General features: G+C 37.7%; 1 protein-coding gene across 3 annotated transcripts in view; it reads left to right on the top strand.

Annotated features, from left to right (window-relative positions):
* Positions 1-14,084, top strand: part of SCAPER (S-phase cyclin A associated protein in the ER) — a 535,605-nt gene that overhangs the window by 431,638 nt on the left and 89,883 nt on the right. For all 3 annotated transcript variants that reach the window (XM_043554938.1, XM_043554936.1, XM_043554937.1), the window contains exon 26: positions 9,953-10,185. In XM_043554938.1, coding sequence (XP_043410873.1) covers positions 9,953-10,185 — 233 coding nt within the window. The remainder of the gene's footprint in view (positions 1-9,952; positions 10,186-14,084) is intronic.

The following is a 14,084-nucleotide window of genomic DNA, read 5'->3' as shown; positions in this document are numbered from 1 at the left end:
ACGCCGGTCAGAGTGGCTAAAATGAACAACTCAAGTGACTACAGATGCTGGCAAGGATGTGGAGAAACGGGGAACCCTCTTGCGCTGTTGGTGAGAATGCAAACTGGTGCAGCCACTCTGGAAAACAGTGTGGAGCTTCCTCAAAAAATTAAAAATAGATCTACCCTATGACCCCGCAATAGCACTGCTAGGAATTTACCCAAGGGATACAGGAGTGCTGATGCATAGGGGCACTTTTACCCCAATGTTTATAGCAGCACTTTCACCAATAGCCAAATTATGGAAAGAGCCTAAATGTCCATCAACTGATGAATGGATAAAGAAGTTGTGGTTTATATATACAATGGAATACTACTTGGCAAGGAGAAAGAATGAAATATGGCCTCTTGTAGCAATGTGGATGGAACTGGAGAGTGTTATGCTAAGTGAAATAAGTCATACAGAGAAAGATAGATACCATATGTTTTCACTCTTATGTGGATCCTGAGAAACTTAACAGAAGACCATGGGGGAGGGGAAAAGTTACAGAGAGGGAAGGAGGCAAACCATAAGAGACTCTTAAAAACTGAGAATAAACTGAGGGTTGATGGGGAGTGGGAGTGAGTGGAGGGTGGGTGATGGGCATTGAGGAGGGCACCTGTTGGGATGAGCACTGGGTGTTGTATGGAAACCAATTTGACAATAAATTTCATATTTAACAAAAACACCTTCACAGGTACTTTTGCAGCTTTTGCTGAATATGAAGCATTGTCTTTTGAATAGCTGCTACAAGGGGAAGCAATATTTAAACTATTAACATTGGATGAAAGCTAATTGTGGTCACTTGTCTAAGTATCTGAAAGTGGCAATAAAAATTCCCTCACACTTGTTTAGTGCTCTAATTTCCAAGCACTTTCACATGTCATCTTGATTAACCCTCAGTACAGTGTAGTAAAGTAGTTAAAGACTCAGGCTCAGCAGGGGGGCTGCCTGGATTGAGGCCCTTACTCTGCCGTATTTAACCTCTCTAAACCCTGGATTTCTTTTCTGAAAATAGGAACAGCAGTACTGGTCTGTGGGAATATTGTGTGGATTAAGTGTGATGATCTGGGTGAAGTAGTTAGCACAGTGTCTTACATTGTTAGCTGATCGCTAATTGTCAGCTGTTCTTACCACTGCCGCCTCTTTCACTACCGTTATTACTACAAGAGAAGTCCCTGTGAAGTGACAGTGGGCAAATAGTGAAAGTTTCACTTCTTCCTTACCAATTTGGATGCCTTTTTATTTCATTTTATTGTGTGATGGCTGTGGCTAGGACTTCCAGTAATATGTTAAATAACAGTGGTGAGGGTGGACATCTCTGTCATGTTCCTGATCATAGAGGAAAAGCTCCCAGTTTTTCCCCATTGAAGATGATTTTAGCTGTGGATTTTTCATATATGGTCTTTGTTATATTGAGGTATGTTGAGGTATTCTCTCTAAACCTACTTTGTTGAGAGTTTTTGTCATAAGTGGATATTTGTGAGATGCTTTTTCTGCATCTCTTGAAATGATCATATGGTTCTTATCCTTTTATTAATGTGGTGTATCACAATGACTGATTGGGGAATATTGAACCACCCTTTCAACCTAGAAATAAATCCCATTTGATCATGGTGAATGATTCTCTTGATGCATTATTGGATTCAGTTTGCTAGTATTTTCTTGAGAATTTTTGCATCCATGTTCTTCAGGGATAGTAGCCTGGAGTTCTCTTTTTTAGTGGAGTCTTTGTCTGGTTTTGGTATCAGGGAAATGCTGCCTCATAGAGTGACTTTAGAAGTTTTTCCTTCCTTTTCTATTTTTGGAATAGTTTGAGAAGAATAGCTATTAATTCCTCTTTAAATGTTTGATAGAATTTGCCTGTGAAGCCATCTGGCCCTGGATTTTGTTTTTGGGGAATTTTTATACATTTCTTTCAGGTTGTCCCATTTGTTGGCATATGGTTTTTCATAATATTCTCTTAGAATCGCTTGTATCTCTGTGGTGTTGGTTGTTATTTCTCCTCTCTCATTTGTGATTTTATTTGGGTCCTTTTTCTTTTCTTTTTGATAAGTCTAGAGGTTTATCAGTGTTTCTAATTTTTTTCAAGTAACTATCTCCTAGTTTTATTGATCTATTTATTGTGGTTTTTTAGTTTCTCTTTCACTTATTTCTGCTCTAATCTTTATTATTTCCTTCCTTTTGCTGGCTTTAGGCTTCATTTGTTCTTTTCTCTAGCTCCTTCAGGTGTAAGGTTAGGTTGTTTATTTGAAATTATTCTTGGTTCTTGATGTAGGCCTGTATTTCTAAACAATCTTCTATTGGTTCTCAGTGAACTTAAATCATATTCTTACCATTGTGAACAAACACACTGTACAACTTAAAAATACATAAACCCAACTTCACAATACTAAAAATTATCTGGATAGAATTACCACTGATTACCAAGTTAATTTTCTCTCTCGGGAAATCACGTTACAAAAGGATGGATTTGTACTACTAAGAAAAGCATCTTTCTGTATTGCAAAGAAGAATGTAGGAAGTTTTTGAAATTACTTTGATAGTGTGAGGTAGTGGGAGGAAAAATGTAAATTTGCCTTTTAAAAGTGACAGTGACTTTTAACTTAATTTTGCCAAAACACTTTGCCTCACGGTTTGGTCCCATAAATATTGGATTTCTCCTTGGAGTAGGTTTAGAGAAGACACACAGTACTTATTCCAACCTTGACAGTTTCTTTATCCTCAGGAAATTTTCCTCCTCTGGACCATGATTTTCTCAAATATAAAATGAAAAAATTTGATTCAGAAATTCTTTCTAGATCTAAAACTATATGAAATACCTGTAGATTTTAAGAAGCTAAAATATCTTTTGAGAGGAAGGGGAAACTTTATAGTAAGAATATGTACATGAAGTCAACCTGTAATTTGCTACTGTAAGGTAATGACCACAAGTGTATTTTGAAGAAATATACTAAGGGAAATGCCTTTCATCCATTGGAGAAAAATTGTGGTTTTAGATTTCTGCCTCAGGAGTGACAGATTCAGAAGAGCCAAAAGCTACACAGCTCTGTTTTTTCCCAGGCCAGGTCAGGTACATACCACCAGGTGATAGTTATAAGCACTGGTGCATGCTGGGAAGGTGACATTCCCCTGCCCTTCAGAGACCACCCACCCCAGGATGGAATGTGTTCCAGACTCAGGTAAGCCAGGTGTGCAATAGATCGGGGCAGTGAGCAGGGGGGAGGGGAGGATGTTGCTAGCACACCTTTCCTAAAGGGCAGGCTCCTCAACTTGCAATGTGCCCTTGGCCCGCAACTGTGCTGGAAGGAAGTTAAACTCTAGTGTTGGTCTGTAAACATGTATTAGAACTCTAGGTGTGCCTTTCATCTACTAAGTGTCCCAAAAGAGCAGGCTGCTAATGAGTTATTTTACCTCTGGCAAGTAACAGCGATACCCAACTAGACAAAAGACAACAGTGTAGAGTAGTGCTCTGAATACATTATCCTTTACAGTGTAGATACTTTCCCCTGCAAGTTTCTTTTTATCAAATCTCATTTTTGAAGACTTAGAAAGAACCTTTCTGTCTCACTGAAAATAAGCCCCTCCTTACCTTAACTTAGGCAATTTTGAAATTCTTTCCTAGATGAAACATTGGTTTCCTATTAAATTGTTGCTGTTAAATGATTTAAAAGCAGGAAAATAAAAGTCTATATAGAAGGATAAGGAGAATTTCTGTGACCACTTGAATAAAATGTCCTGATGAAACACAAAAAAGACTTCAGTAAAGGTTACAAGCAAAAGAAAATTCTCTTCTCAGCAGTGAAAGGATCAATACTAAATGAGAAAATACACGTACAAACACAAAATTCTATGTAAAAATATGATAAGGAGCTGAACTGAATGTCAGGCTAACTTAGACTGTTGGAAAATAGTAAATTGTGGGGAGAAAGTAAAAGACTGTTCAGTACAGTGACATCCTTTTGACCTAGGTCTGAAGTCCCAGGATTCACTGCAGCAGGCCTAACAAGGGAAGCTAGGCTCCTGCAGGCCACGAGCGTTCTTCATATGACTGCCAGATTGTTAGGGAGGTTTTTCAGTTTGTGTTTACTTTATGAAGAAACTGCCAAATGGTAATTCTAAAATTAAGTAGAAAGCCCCAATGAAATAGAAAATCAAAAGTTACCAGCTATGGACAGAGAATATAGGCATATTGTAAAAATATATCTGATTTACTTTACACCGAGCTTATTTTCTTAGGGCTGATGAAGAAGTGACATTTGATGTTTAAACCACATTGATAGTTTCTGGATAATGAGATTAGTATATTTCATCCAGAATTATCCCAACAGTCCTTAAATATAATGTATTCTTGCCCTTTGGCCAAGAATAAAGCACTTATGGAATTCTTTTTTTTTTTTTTTAATGGAAGAGACATCAGAAAGACATTGTTTGGCCCATGATCAGTTTTTACTTCCCTCCACCAAAGAGAAAGTTTCTGCTGAATCTTCAGTAAAAGAGATACCCAATGTGAGGAGTCAGTGCACACGGGCTTTAAAGTCTATTAAATTCAGGTTCAAGTACTGGACCTTCCTTTAATTAGCTGTGAAACTTGGGCATGTCCTTGATATCTCTGAACTTGAATTCTCAATCTGTAAAAATTAAATGTTATGATACAGGAAAAATGCTTCACCATGTTTGACTTCGTAGAAAAACCTCATAGATGTTAGTCTCTGTCCTTCCTTCTCTTCCTCTCTCCCAGTGAGTATTGTTCACAATTTATCCTTTTTTTTTTTTTTAGTATCTTTAGGTTGTCATTTTGAGCATAAGCAGTTATACTGATATATACTAAATGATAATTTCAGAGGAAATAAAGATGAGTAAGTCTAATAAAGACAACTGAGTCTCATGTTGTAATACCTTTTTTGCACTCATATCTGTCCTTTCTTGTGCTTCCAGAATTAGTGTCACCTTTTGCTACTGCCTGCCTCTAAAATAGTCACCACTTTCTTCTTTTATATTGTTTTTTCTGTTCCTCTGTAAACCATGAAACCACAGCCTCTTACATTTGTTTATAAAATCAGAGTCTGTAGGGTCTGAATGACCCATAAGGTGAGCAGAGCATCACTCTGATCCCTTGATCATGTATGTAGTAGATACTCAAATGTTAGATAAGCAGGTGATTAAATAAATGTCATTAATTTTGGTACCTCAGGTTTTTTTTAATTTTTTATTAATTCTCAAACTATATTCTTCAAAGATGAAATAAATGGATGAAGTACTTCTAATTAAGTGAAAGATTACTAAATACACATGCATAGTGTTTTATTTGAAATAATGATGAAAATCAGTACAAGGTTTTGAAAAGAAAGGATTATGAAATTTTGTGATGATGAAGAAACTGACATTACCCAGAAATGTATTTCTCCTATTCTTTCTGTAGTGTGTAAAAGAAAAAGAAAGTTGTGTTTTTAGTGGATTTATTGAGTTAATTTTAAAATGTGGCCAACTTGAAAACACAAGTTATATTTTCTCTGCCGGGAGGGCCCCACTAATAGTGGATAGATATAGGCCTGAATCCTCAAAAACAAAGAAAATAGAAAGAAAAGGAAAGCAAATATGTTTTAATCTGGGAAGCATATACTTAAAGGACAGTTGTCTAAAAGCTAAAACCTAAATTAATGGAAGAAAAATGCCAGAAGAAAATTTGTGCCACAGAACCCCATAAGGTTCAAGAATTAGAGTCACCAAGTATCTCAGAAAATGAGGATACAAGTGGGGCTCGAAAGAGGGTAATTGGTTGAAAGTCTAAACAAGAGACAGTTTAGATACCCTAGATTTCATGTGCTCTGTGTACCGCCAAGTGACACTCCCCTCAATGGTGGCAGAAACAAGTTTGAAACCTAAAGTTTCTCCAGGTACAGGGACACCATATACAGACACAAAAAATCCTACAAAAACAAAATGACTAAGTGAAAATCTATTCTCTAAATAGTGAGACACTCGGCCTCCTTCTTCTATGGATCTCTGCAAAAATGGATAGGCCATGTTATATACTCCAGGCTTAGAAGATATAGGATTTCATTCTTCTGAAACTAACTCTCCTGGGAGAACATACCTATACTACTAATAGTTGGGATTTCCCAGTGGAAAAGCTGGGTCTCTGTTTAGTCATCTAAATTGAAGCCCTTCACACAGAGTGTGTGTCCATCTTGTGATTGGATCAAGATTGTGATAAACTAATCTATGCATCAGTCTTGAGTATGAACAGAAAGCCCTACATTGCCACTTATTTATGGAAAGCTTACAACCTAAAGAGAAAGAACTCAACAGGAAACAGAGACCATGTAAGAAACAGAAGAAAATCTTAAAAAAGCATAACTTCACAGAGATGAGAAACATATCCATGAAACAAAAAATACTATAAAAACAAAACATACAGGGATAGCTCCTGAAAATAGCTCCTGAAAATTAGAAATACAATAGATGAAATGAAAAACTCAGTAGAAGGACTGGAAAATAAAGTTAAGGAAATCACCTAAGAAGTAGGACAAAATGTAAAGAGGTGAAAAGCTGAAGAAAACAAAATATAAGAAAATTACAGGCTCAGTTCAGGACCAAAGTCCAGCAGAGAAAAGTGAGTGGGAAGAAATTAGCAAGGAAATAATGCAAGAAATTTCCCCATAAGTGAAACACATGGTTTTCAGATTGAAAAGAGTACTGAGTTTTTGTACACACACACACAGACACACACACACACACACACACACACACACACACACGAAGGAAGAAGGAGAAGGAGAACCTATACCAAGACACAGGAAATCAGGGATAAGAAGTTCCTGAAAGTTTCTAGAGAGGACAAAACAGACCATGTACAAAAATATTAGAATTTGTTTGGACCTTTTAATGACAGCCCTTGGAGTAGGAAATAACGGAGCAGTCTTTCACAACTCTGAAGGAAAAGTAGTTGCAACCAAGAATCCTCCATTCAGCCAAACCATCATTCAAGTATAAGGATGAAATAAAGATCTATAAAGACTCACTGGTCTCAAAATTTTTCTTTCCATGCAGCCTTTCTTAGGAACTTGTTGGAATATATTCCTCAACAAAATGAGAGAATGGGAAGAAAAAAAGACATGGAATCCAAGAAACAAGAGAATCTAACCCAGGAAGGGGTGGAAGGAATTCTTAAGATGAAGATGAAGGGCAATCCCAAGAGGAGAGTTGTGTCACGGGCCTACAGAGCAGACAGTGCATATTAGTGCAGGGGTGTTGTAGGTTTCAGGGGGAATGTGGGGGGAGAAAAAGAATCAACAATTTCTGCTGTGTCTGAACTTGAGAGGAAATTTCACTGTAACCAGAAAGATTGACAATGAATTAATGACAGATAAATAGGAAATTCAGCATATGAAAAAAGTTACCTGAGACCAAAAATTTGTATAAGAAAGTAAATGTAATCATCATATGCTAAAGAACTTAACCATGAATGATATTTGTGTAGGCATAATGGAAGAAACAATATCATGCAGTCAATAGTACCACGGACCAAATGTCCTGCCTCTCTTCCTCTTTCCAAGTACACAGTTGGATGACATTTCTTGGTTCTCTTGTGGTTGGGTTGGATGGTATGATTATTCTAGCCAATAAGGTGTGAGCAAAAATGAGAAGATCACTTTCAGGTAATGCATTTAATGTTGATTCAAGACCTTACAGAGATTTTTTCTCTTCTCTGCCACTGTGACCTATAGTGCTCTATACTGCCTGATACACTAGCCAATATTAAAGTTAAAATTAATTAAATTTAAAAATATAATCCCTGTATCACACTAACCACATTTCTAGTGCTCAACAGCCACATGTGACTAGTGCAGATATAGAACAGTGTAGACTTAAAAACTTGCATCATCTTAGAAAGTTCTATTGGTTGTTGTTGCTATAAATGGTACTTGCTTTGTCACTCCAGAGTAAAGACAAGGACGCAGAACAGAGCCCCAGCTGGCCTGAGACGAACATGTCATTTGAATGAAAAATAAAACTTTATTGTTTGAAGCCACTGAAATTTTTGAGGAGTGTTTCACTGCAGCATAACCCAGCTCATCCTGACTTACATAGAAATCCTAGGTTCAAATTCCATTCTCATATACCACCTGCTATATTGGGATAGGCTAGGTTACACTAGTCACAATTGAAAGTTTGTGTGACTGTTTTATAACTACTATAGAGTTTCAAAGGGAGCTTTCATCAGTTAATTGGAGCATAGACTGCAGAAAGATTCTGCTGTAATTACTTGGGTTTAGGAATGGCTCCATGGTCAGATAGAACTTATGGTCAGCAGTCTTAAACAGGCTATTCTCAGAAAAGTGACTTTCATGGCATGTCTAAATTAACAACAGAAAGGAATGAAGAGGACATTAGCTTGTGTTTATAAAGATCCTCTTTTTTTTAATCCAAGTGAGTATTTATTCCTCTTTTGATAGGACTGGTGCAGGTGAAGAGTGAGGATAAGCAAAGGCTGATTATACTAAGTGCATTTGAAGTGTAATAATTTGCCAGGTGTTTTTCTACTCATCATCTCATTTGAACTTTATAGTAGTCTTAGTAGGTAGGCAGATACAGAAACCAAGTCTCAGAAATGTAAAATTGTCACTTTGAGTCATGTAATCTCCTAGAAGAAAAAGTAGATCTTGAGTACAGTACCATCTGATTCCATCCAGACCTCTTCTTCCCACCCTTAGCTTATTGTCTCTGCCCCTTTCTTGGTAGTAAGGCTTTTAGGAGTCAACCCCTCCTCTCCCTGGGAAGAGTGACCCTTACAGACCAAGGGCACAGAGCTCCCAGCCTGGTAATTATATATCCAGCCATTGTACTTTTTTTTAATGTTTATTTACTTACTTATTTTGAGAGAGAGAAAGAGCAGGGAAGAGGCAGAGAAAGAGAATCACAAGCAGGCTCTACACTGTTAGTGCAGAGCCCAACATGGGGCTCAATCTCACGAACCATGAGATCATGATCTGAGCTTACACTTAACAAACTGAGCTACCCAGGCACCCCTAGCCATTGTACTTCTTAAGTCATCCTTCTCTGTGAGAACTGTTATTCATATACAGTAGTATTTACTCATGGTAATAGTAGGAATCATACTAAGAGTAGAAATGTAGTAACAGATAACACTTCTGTGGGGCTTACCTATGTGCCAGACATTGTTCTAAGAATTTACACGTGTTGATTTACTGCTATGATTATGATTATCCTCATTTCACAATTGAGGAAATAGAGACACAGAAAGGTTAAGGAATTTGTCTAAGACCATGTAACTGTAGAGTCAGAAACTAAGCCCAGGTTCTGACTCCTAGTCCCAACTTTTAACCATGTTACTTCTTGTAAACTATATACAAGAATAGCTGAATATGATACTAAGTATTAGGCAAAAACTGTTTTACCATTCTGTAATAAGAAATACGAATTTGATTTTAATAGAGGAATTCAGATTAGATATTTTTAGAATTCACTTTAACAAGAAAACAATGTTGTCAGTTTACCAATTGGTTCATTTTCTGGGCTCATATAAATTGTTAATATAATGTATTCAATTGAATAAATACTATTTCTTGAGCACTTACTGTATGCCTTGGCATGAGCTAAGCATTTTATGTGGATTAACTCATTTAATCCTCACTAGAATCTTATGATATAGGCACTGTTGTTGTCCCTCTTTTATAAATGAGAATATATTGAAGCATTGAAGTAGCAACATGCCCAAGGTCGCTCAACTAGCAAGGATAAAGCTGAGACTTGAACTCAGCAATCTAACTTCAGAACCAACACTCTAATATTTAGCTAGCCACTTCTACAATTTCAAAATTATTTATGATTCCAGAAATGTTCCACATTATCTCTGTCCACTTCTGGTGGTTTTCCTGAAATATAATTACTGTATTTTTTTTCCATCTAGGTTTATGTTCCAGATGAAAATAATGCTATTTTGGGAAGAAATACAAATAAGCAACTTTTTGAAGGTTTGACAACTGGACTTCTCAAAGTCAGTGCTGTGGTTTTTAGCTGCCTGATTGCCAATCGACCAGATGGAAACAGCCAGCCAGATACACCAAAAATATCGACACAGGAAATGAAAAACAAACCCTCACAAGGTGATACTTTTAACAGTCGAGTTCAGGACCTCATCAGGTAAAATTGCTAGACTTCTTCAAACTTTATTCTTTAAAAAAAAGTTACATTAAAATAATTTAAATCTCAGGGGCCATATGATGGCATGTTCTCATGATACCGTCCATAAATTCTTGGCAATAAATACACTACATTTTGTACCACAGAGAAGAAAAATCCTGTTAATGAAAAGCAATACAGTTAGAGCTCATCTGTCATTATTGATATTTAGATATTTGATATTAGAATATGTAGTGTCCAAGCTTTTATAACTTTCTTGCTGTCAACTATTCCCAAATCAAGAATTTCTGAGAATTCTCCTATTTCAGGTCCTCTCTTGTTTTAAATTTGATTTGGACTTAAAACAGTAATAGCTACCATTTATGGAGCACTCATTATGTGTAAGGTATTGTAATGTAGTAGAGGCTTTGCAGCCCTTGAAGTGTAGGATTTCTAATTAGACTTTGTAGTTGGTGAAAATGCTCAGGGAGGTTAAGTGCTTTGCCTAAGTTTATTTAATAGATAGATTTACAAGTAAGTAGGAGATTTGAGATTGGAACTCAGGTCTTGCTGGACTGCCAAAACCTGTGTGCTTTGCACTACACAAATGTAGCGATTTCTGACACCTGTTCAAGGTCAACCCTGCTAAGGTCACCTTTTCTCCAGGGAAATTTACTCCTGTTTTGACATCTGAACTCTTTTTTCCTCATGCATCTTGAATCAAGTAGGACATTTAATTTCCCAATAGGGTTCCATTTGGTGTTAATCACTTACCTGCCCCACCTATCTGCAGCTTTTCTGTGATCAGCACTGATCTCCAGTTTGAAAAATCCATGAAATTTGTTGCTCTGAAGCTTATGGTAGGTTAATAGAAAAGAGAATGCCTTCTTCTTCATTTGTCTCAAAACAGTTCTTATATTTCTGCTGGTTTCTTGTAGTGCTTTCTTGGGAACAGTTGTTTCATTCAGTATCTTTCTTACCCTTGATTATTTTGTTCACATATCCCTTCCATCTGCCTGCCCTCTCTCCCCAAGCATATTTATTGCTAGAAAGTACTAGGTCCTTTGGGTCTACAACGATTTATCTTATAGCACTTAACTTTTCTTTTAATTCTTTATATTAAATATAATTTATTGTCAAAGTGGTTTCTATACAACACCTAGTGCTCATCCCAACAGGTTTTTAAAACTTTTTTTAATGTTTATTTATTTTTGAGAGAGTGAGAGAGAGACAGAGCAGGATCGTGGATGAGGCAGAGAGAGAGGGAGACACAGAATCCGAAGCAGACTCCAGGCTCTGAGCTGTCAGCATAGAGCCCAACATGGGGCGCAAACTCATGAACCTTGAGATCATGACCTGAGCTGAAGTTGGATGCTTAACTGACTGAGATACCCAGGCGCCCCTACAGCACCTGACTTTTAACCTCCCTGGACTTTCTCTCATTTGCTTTATCCCATTCAATTTCCCCATCTCCTTTGGTCACTGTAGAACCTAGCTCCTCGGTTGATAAATGCTATTCTGTCCCTACATTCTCCCTTGGGCTACTGTGTGATGCAGCAACCCTGCATTCTCGTCCAGGCAACATAGCCACAGCCTTGCCCCCAAGCGCTTCAGTGTAATTCTAATGGGCTTTCCGGGAGAAAGGACATACATTTTCACATATATTATTATATATTATTATAGTTACCAGATCCTCTATAAAGGAGGAAGGTATTAGGGAAGAAATAACAGTGGTAATCTCCCAAACCAAATAACTCAGGTAACTTAAAAAGACTGATTGACAATTACAGCCTTTCAGAACAAAACTCTGCCACTGTTTCTCTGACTTGAACCACTTCTGCTGAAGGTTGTTTTCTTATAAATAATGCATTGTTGGTTGATTGATGATGACTTTGTGTAGAACCACAAACTGTATTTTGGATCAGAAGCAAACAGAACATGTCTAATTATTTCCATGCTTGCTCTCTCACCTTCTCAGATATAAACTAACAAGAAATCTCACTCCACTCCCTGCCATTACTTGGGAGTTTTTTTGTCAGCTTATATCTGTAGAGTTGTAAAACTGGACAGAAAGTTCCAACAGTCTTTGGTGCTGTTCTCTAGCCTATACTCCAGAAGTAGAGCTGGAGCCGAGCACACTACCCTGACATATGTCCCTTTCTTCTCGTGTGATATAAAAGAGGCCAGAGGATATATAACAGAGATGGTAATAACAGTATTTATTCTCATTATTTTACATGGTTCAGTCAAGTGTCTAGATCTGAGAGATCCTCAAATATATATCAGTTCATACTATGGTCACCTGTAGCACTTTGTGCTAGATACCATACAAGGTCCTAGGAAACAAAAAACAAACAAATGGCACAAGAACAGCCACTCAGATCGATGGAACAGAATAGATAACCCAGAAATGGACCCACAAACATAATGGCCAACTAATCTTTGACAAAGCAGGAAAGAATATCCAATGGAATCAAGACAGTCTCTTCAGCAAGTGGTGCTGGGAAGACTGGACAGCAACATGCAGAAGAATGAACCTGGACCACTTTCTTACACCATACACAAAAATAAACTCAAAATGGATGAAAGACCTCAATGTAAGACAGGAAGCCATCAGAATCCTCGAGGAGAAAGCACGCAAAAACCTCTTTGATCTTGCCTGCAGAAATTTCTTACTCAACCCGTCTCCAGAGGCAAGGGAAACAAAAGCAAAAATGAACTACGGGAACCTCATCAAAATAAAAGGCTTCTGCACAGTAAAGGAAACAATCCGCAAAACTAAAAGGCAACCGACAGAATGGGAGAAGATACTTGCAAATGACATATCAGATAAAGGGTTAGTATCCAAAATCTATAAAGAGCTTATCAAACTCAACACCCAAAAAACAAATAATCCAGTGAAGAAATGGGCAAAAGACATGAATAGACACTTCTCCAAGGAAGACATCCAGATGGCCAACCGACACATGACAAAATGCTCAACATCACTCACCATCAGGGAAATACAAATCAAAACCACAATGAGATACCACCTCACACCTGTCAGAATGGCTAACATTAACAACTCAGCAACAACAGATGTTGGCAAGGATGTGGAGAAAGAGGATCTCTTTTAAATTGTTGGTGGGAATGCAAACTGGTGCAGCCACTCTGGAAAACAGTATGGAGGTTCCTCAAACAACTAAAAATAGAACTACCTTATGACCCAGCAATTGCACTACTAGGTATATATCCAAGGGATACAGGTATGCTGTTTTTTTTTTTAATTTTTTTTTCAACGTTTATTTATTTTTGGGACAGAGAGAGACAGAGCATGAACGGGGGAGGGGCAGAGAGAGAGGGAGACACAGAATCGGAAACAGGCTCCAGGCTGTGAGCCATCAGCCCAGAGCCCGACGCGGGGCTCGAACTCACGGACCGCGAGATCGTGACCTGGCTGAAGTCGGACGCTTAACCGACTGCGCCACCCAGGCGCCCCACAGGTATGCTGTTTTGAAAGGACACATGCATCCCCATGTTTATAGCAGCACTATCAACAATAGCCAAAGTATGGAAAGAGCCAAAATTTCCATTGATGGATGAATGGATAAAGAAGATGTGGTATATATATACAATGGAGTATTATTTGGCAATCAAAAAGAATGAAATCTTGCCATTTGCAGCTACGTGGGTGGAACTAGAACTAGAAGGTAATATGCTAAGTGAAATTAGAGAAAGACAAAAATCATATGTCTTCACTCATATGAGAACTTTAAGATACAAAACAGATGAACATAAGGGAAGGGAAACAAAAATAATACAAAAACAGGGAGGGGGACAAAAACATAAGAGACTCTTAAATATGGAGAACAAACAGAGGGTTAATGGAGGGGTTGTGGGAGGGGGGATGAGCTACTCATCTACTCCTTAAATCATTATTT

The sequence above is a fragment of the Prionailurus bengalensis genome, chromosome B3, assembly GCF_016509475.1.
Source record: "Prionailurus bengalensis isolate Pbe53 chromosome B3, Fcat_Pben_1.1_paternal_pri, whole genome shotgun sequence".
In the NCBI taxonomy this organism is placed as follows: Eukaryota; Metazoa; Chordata; class Mammalia; order Carnivora; family Felidae; genus Prionailurus; species Prionailurus bengalensis.
Note: the sequence above shows the minus strand (reverse complement) of the source record. Positions and strands in the feature narration are given on the sequence as shown.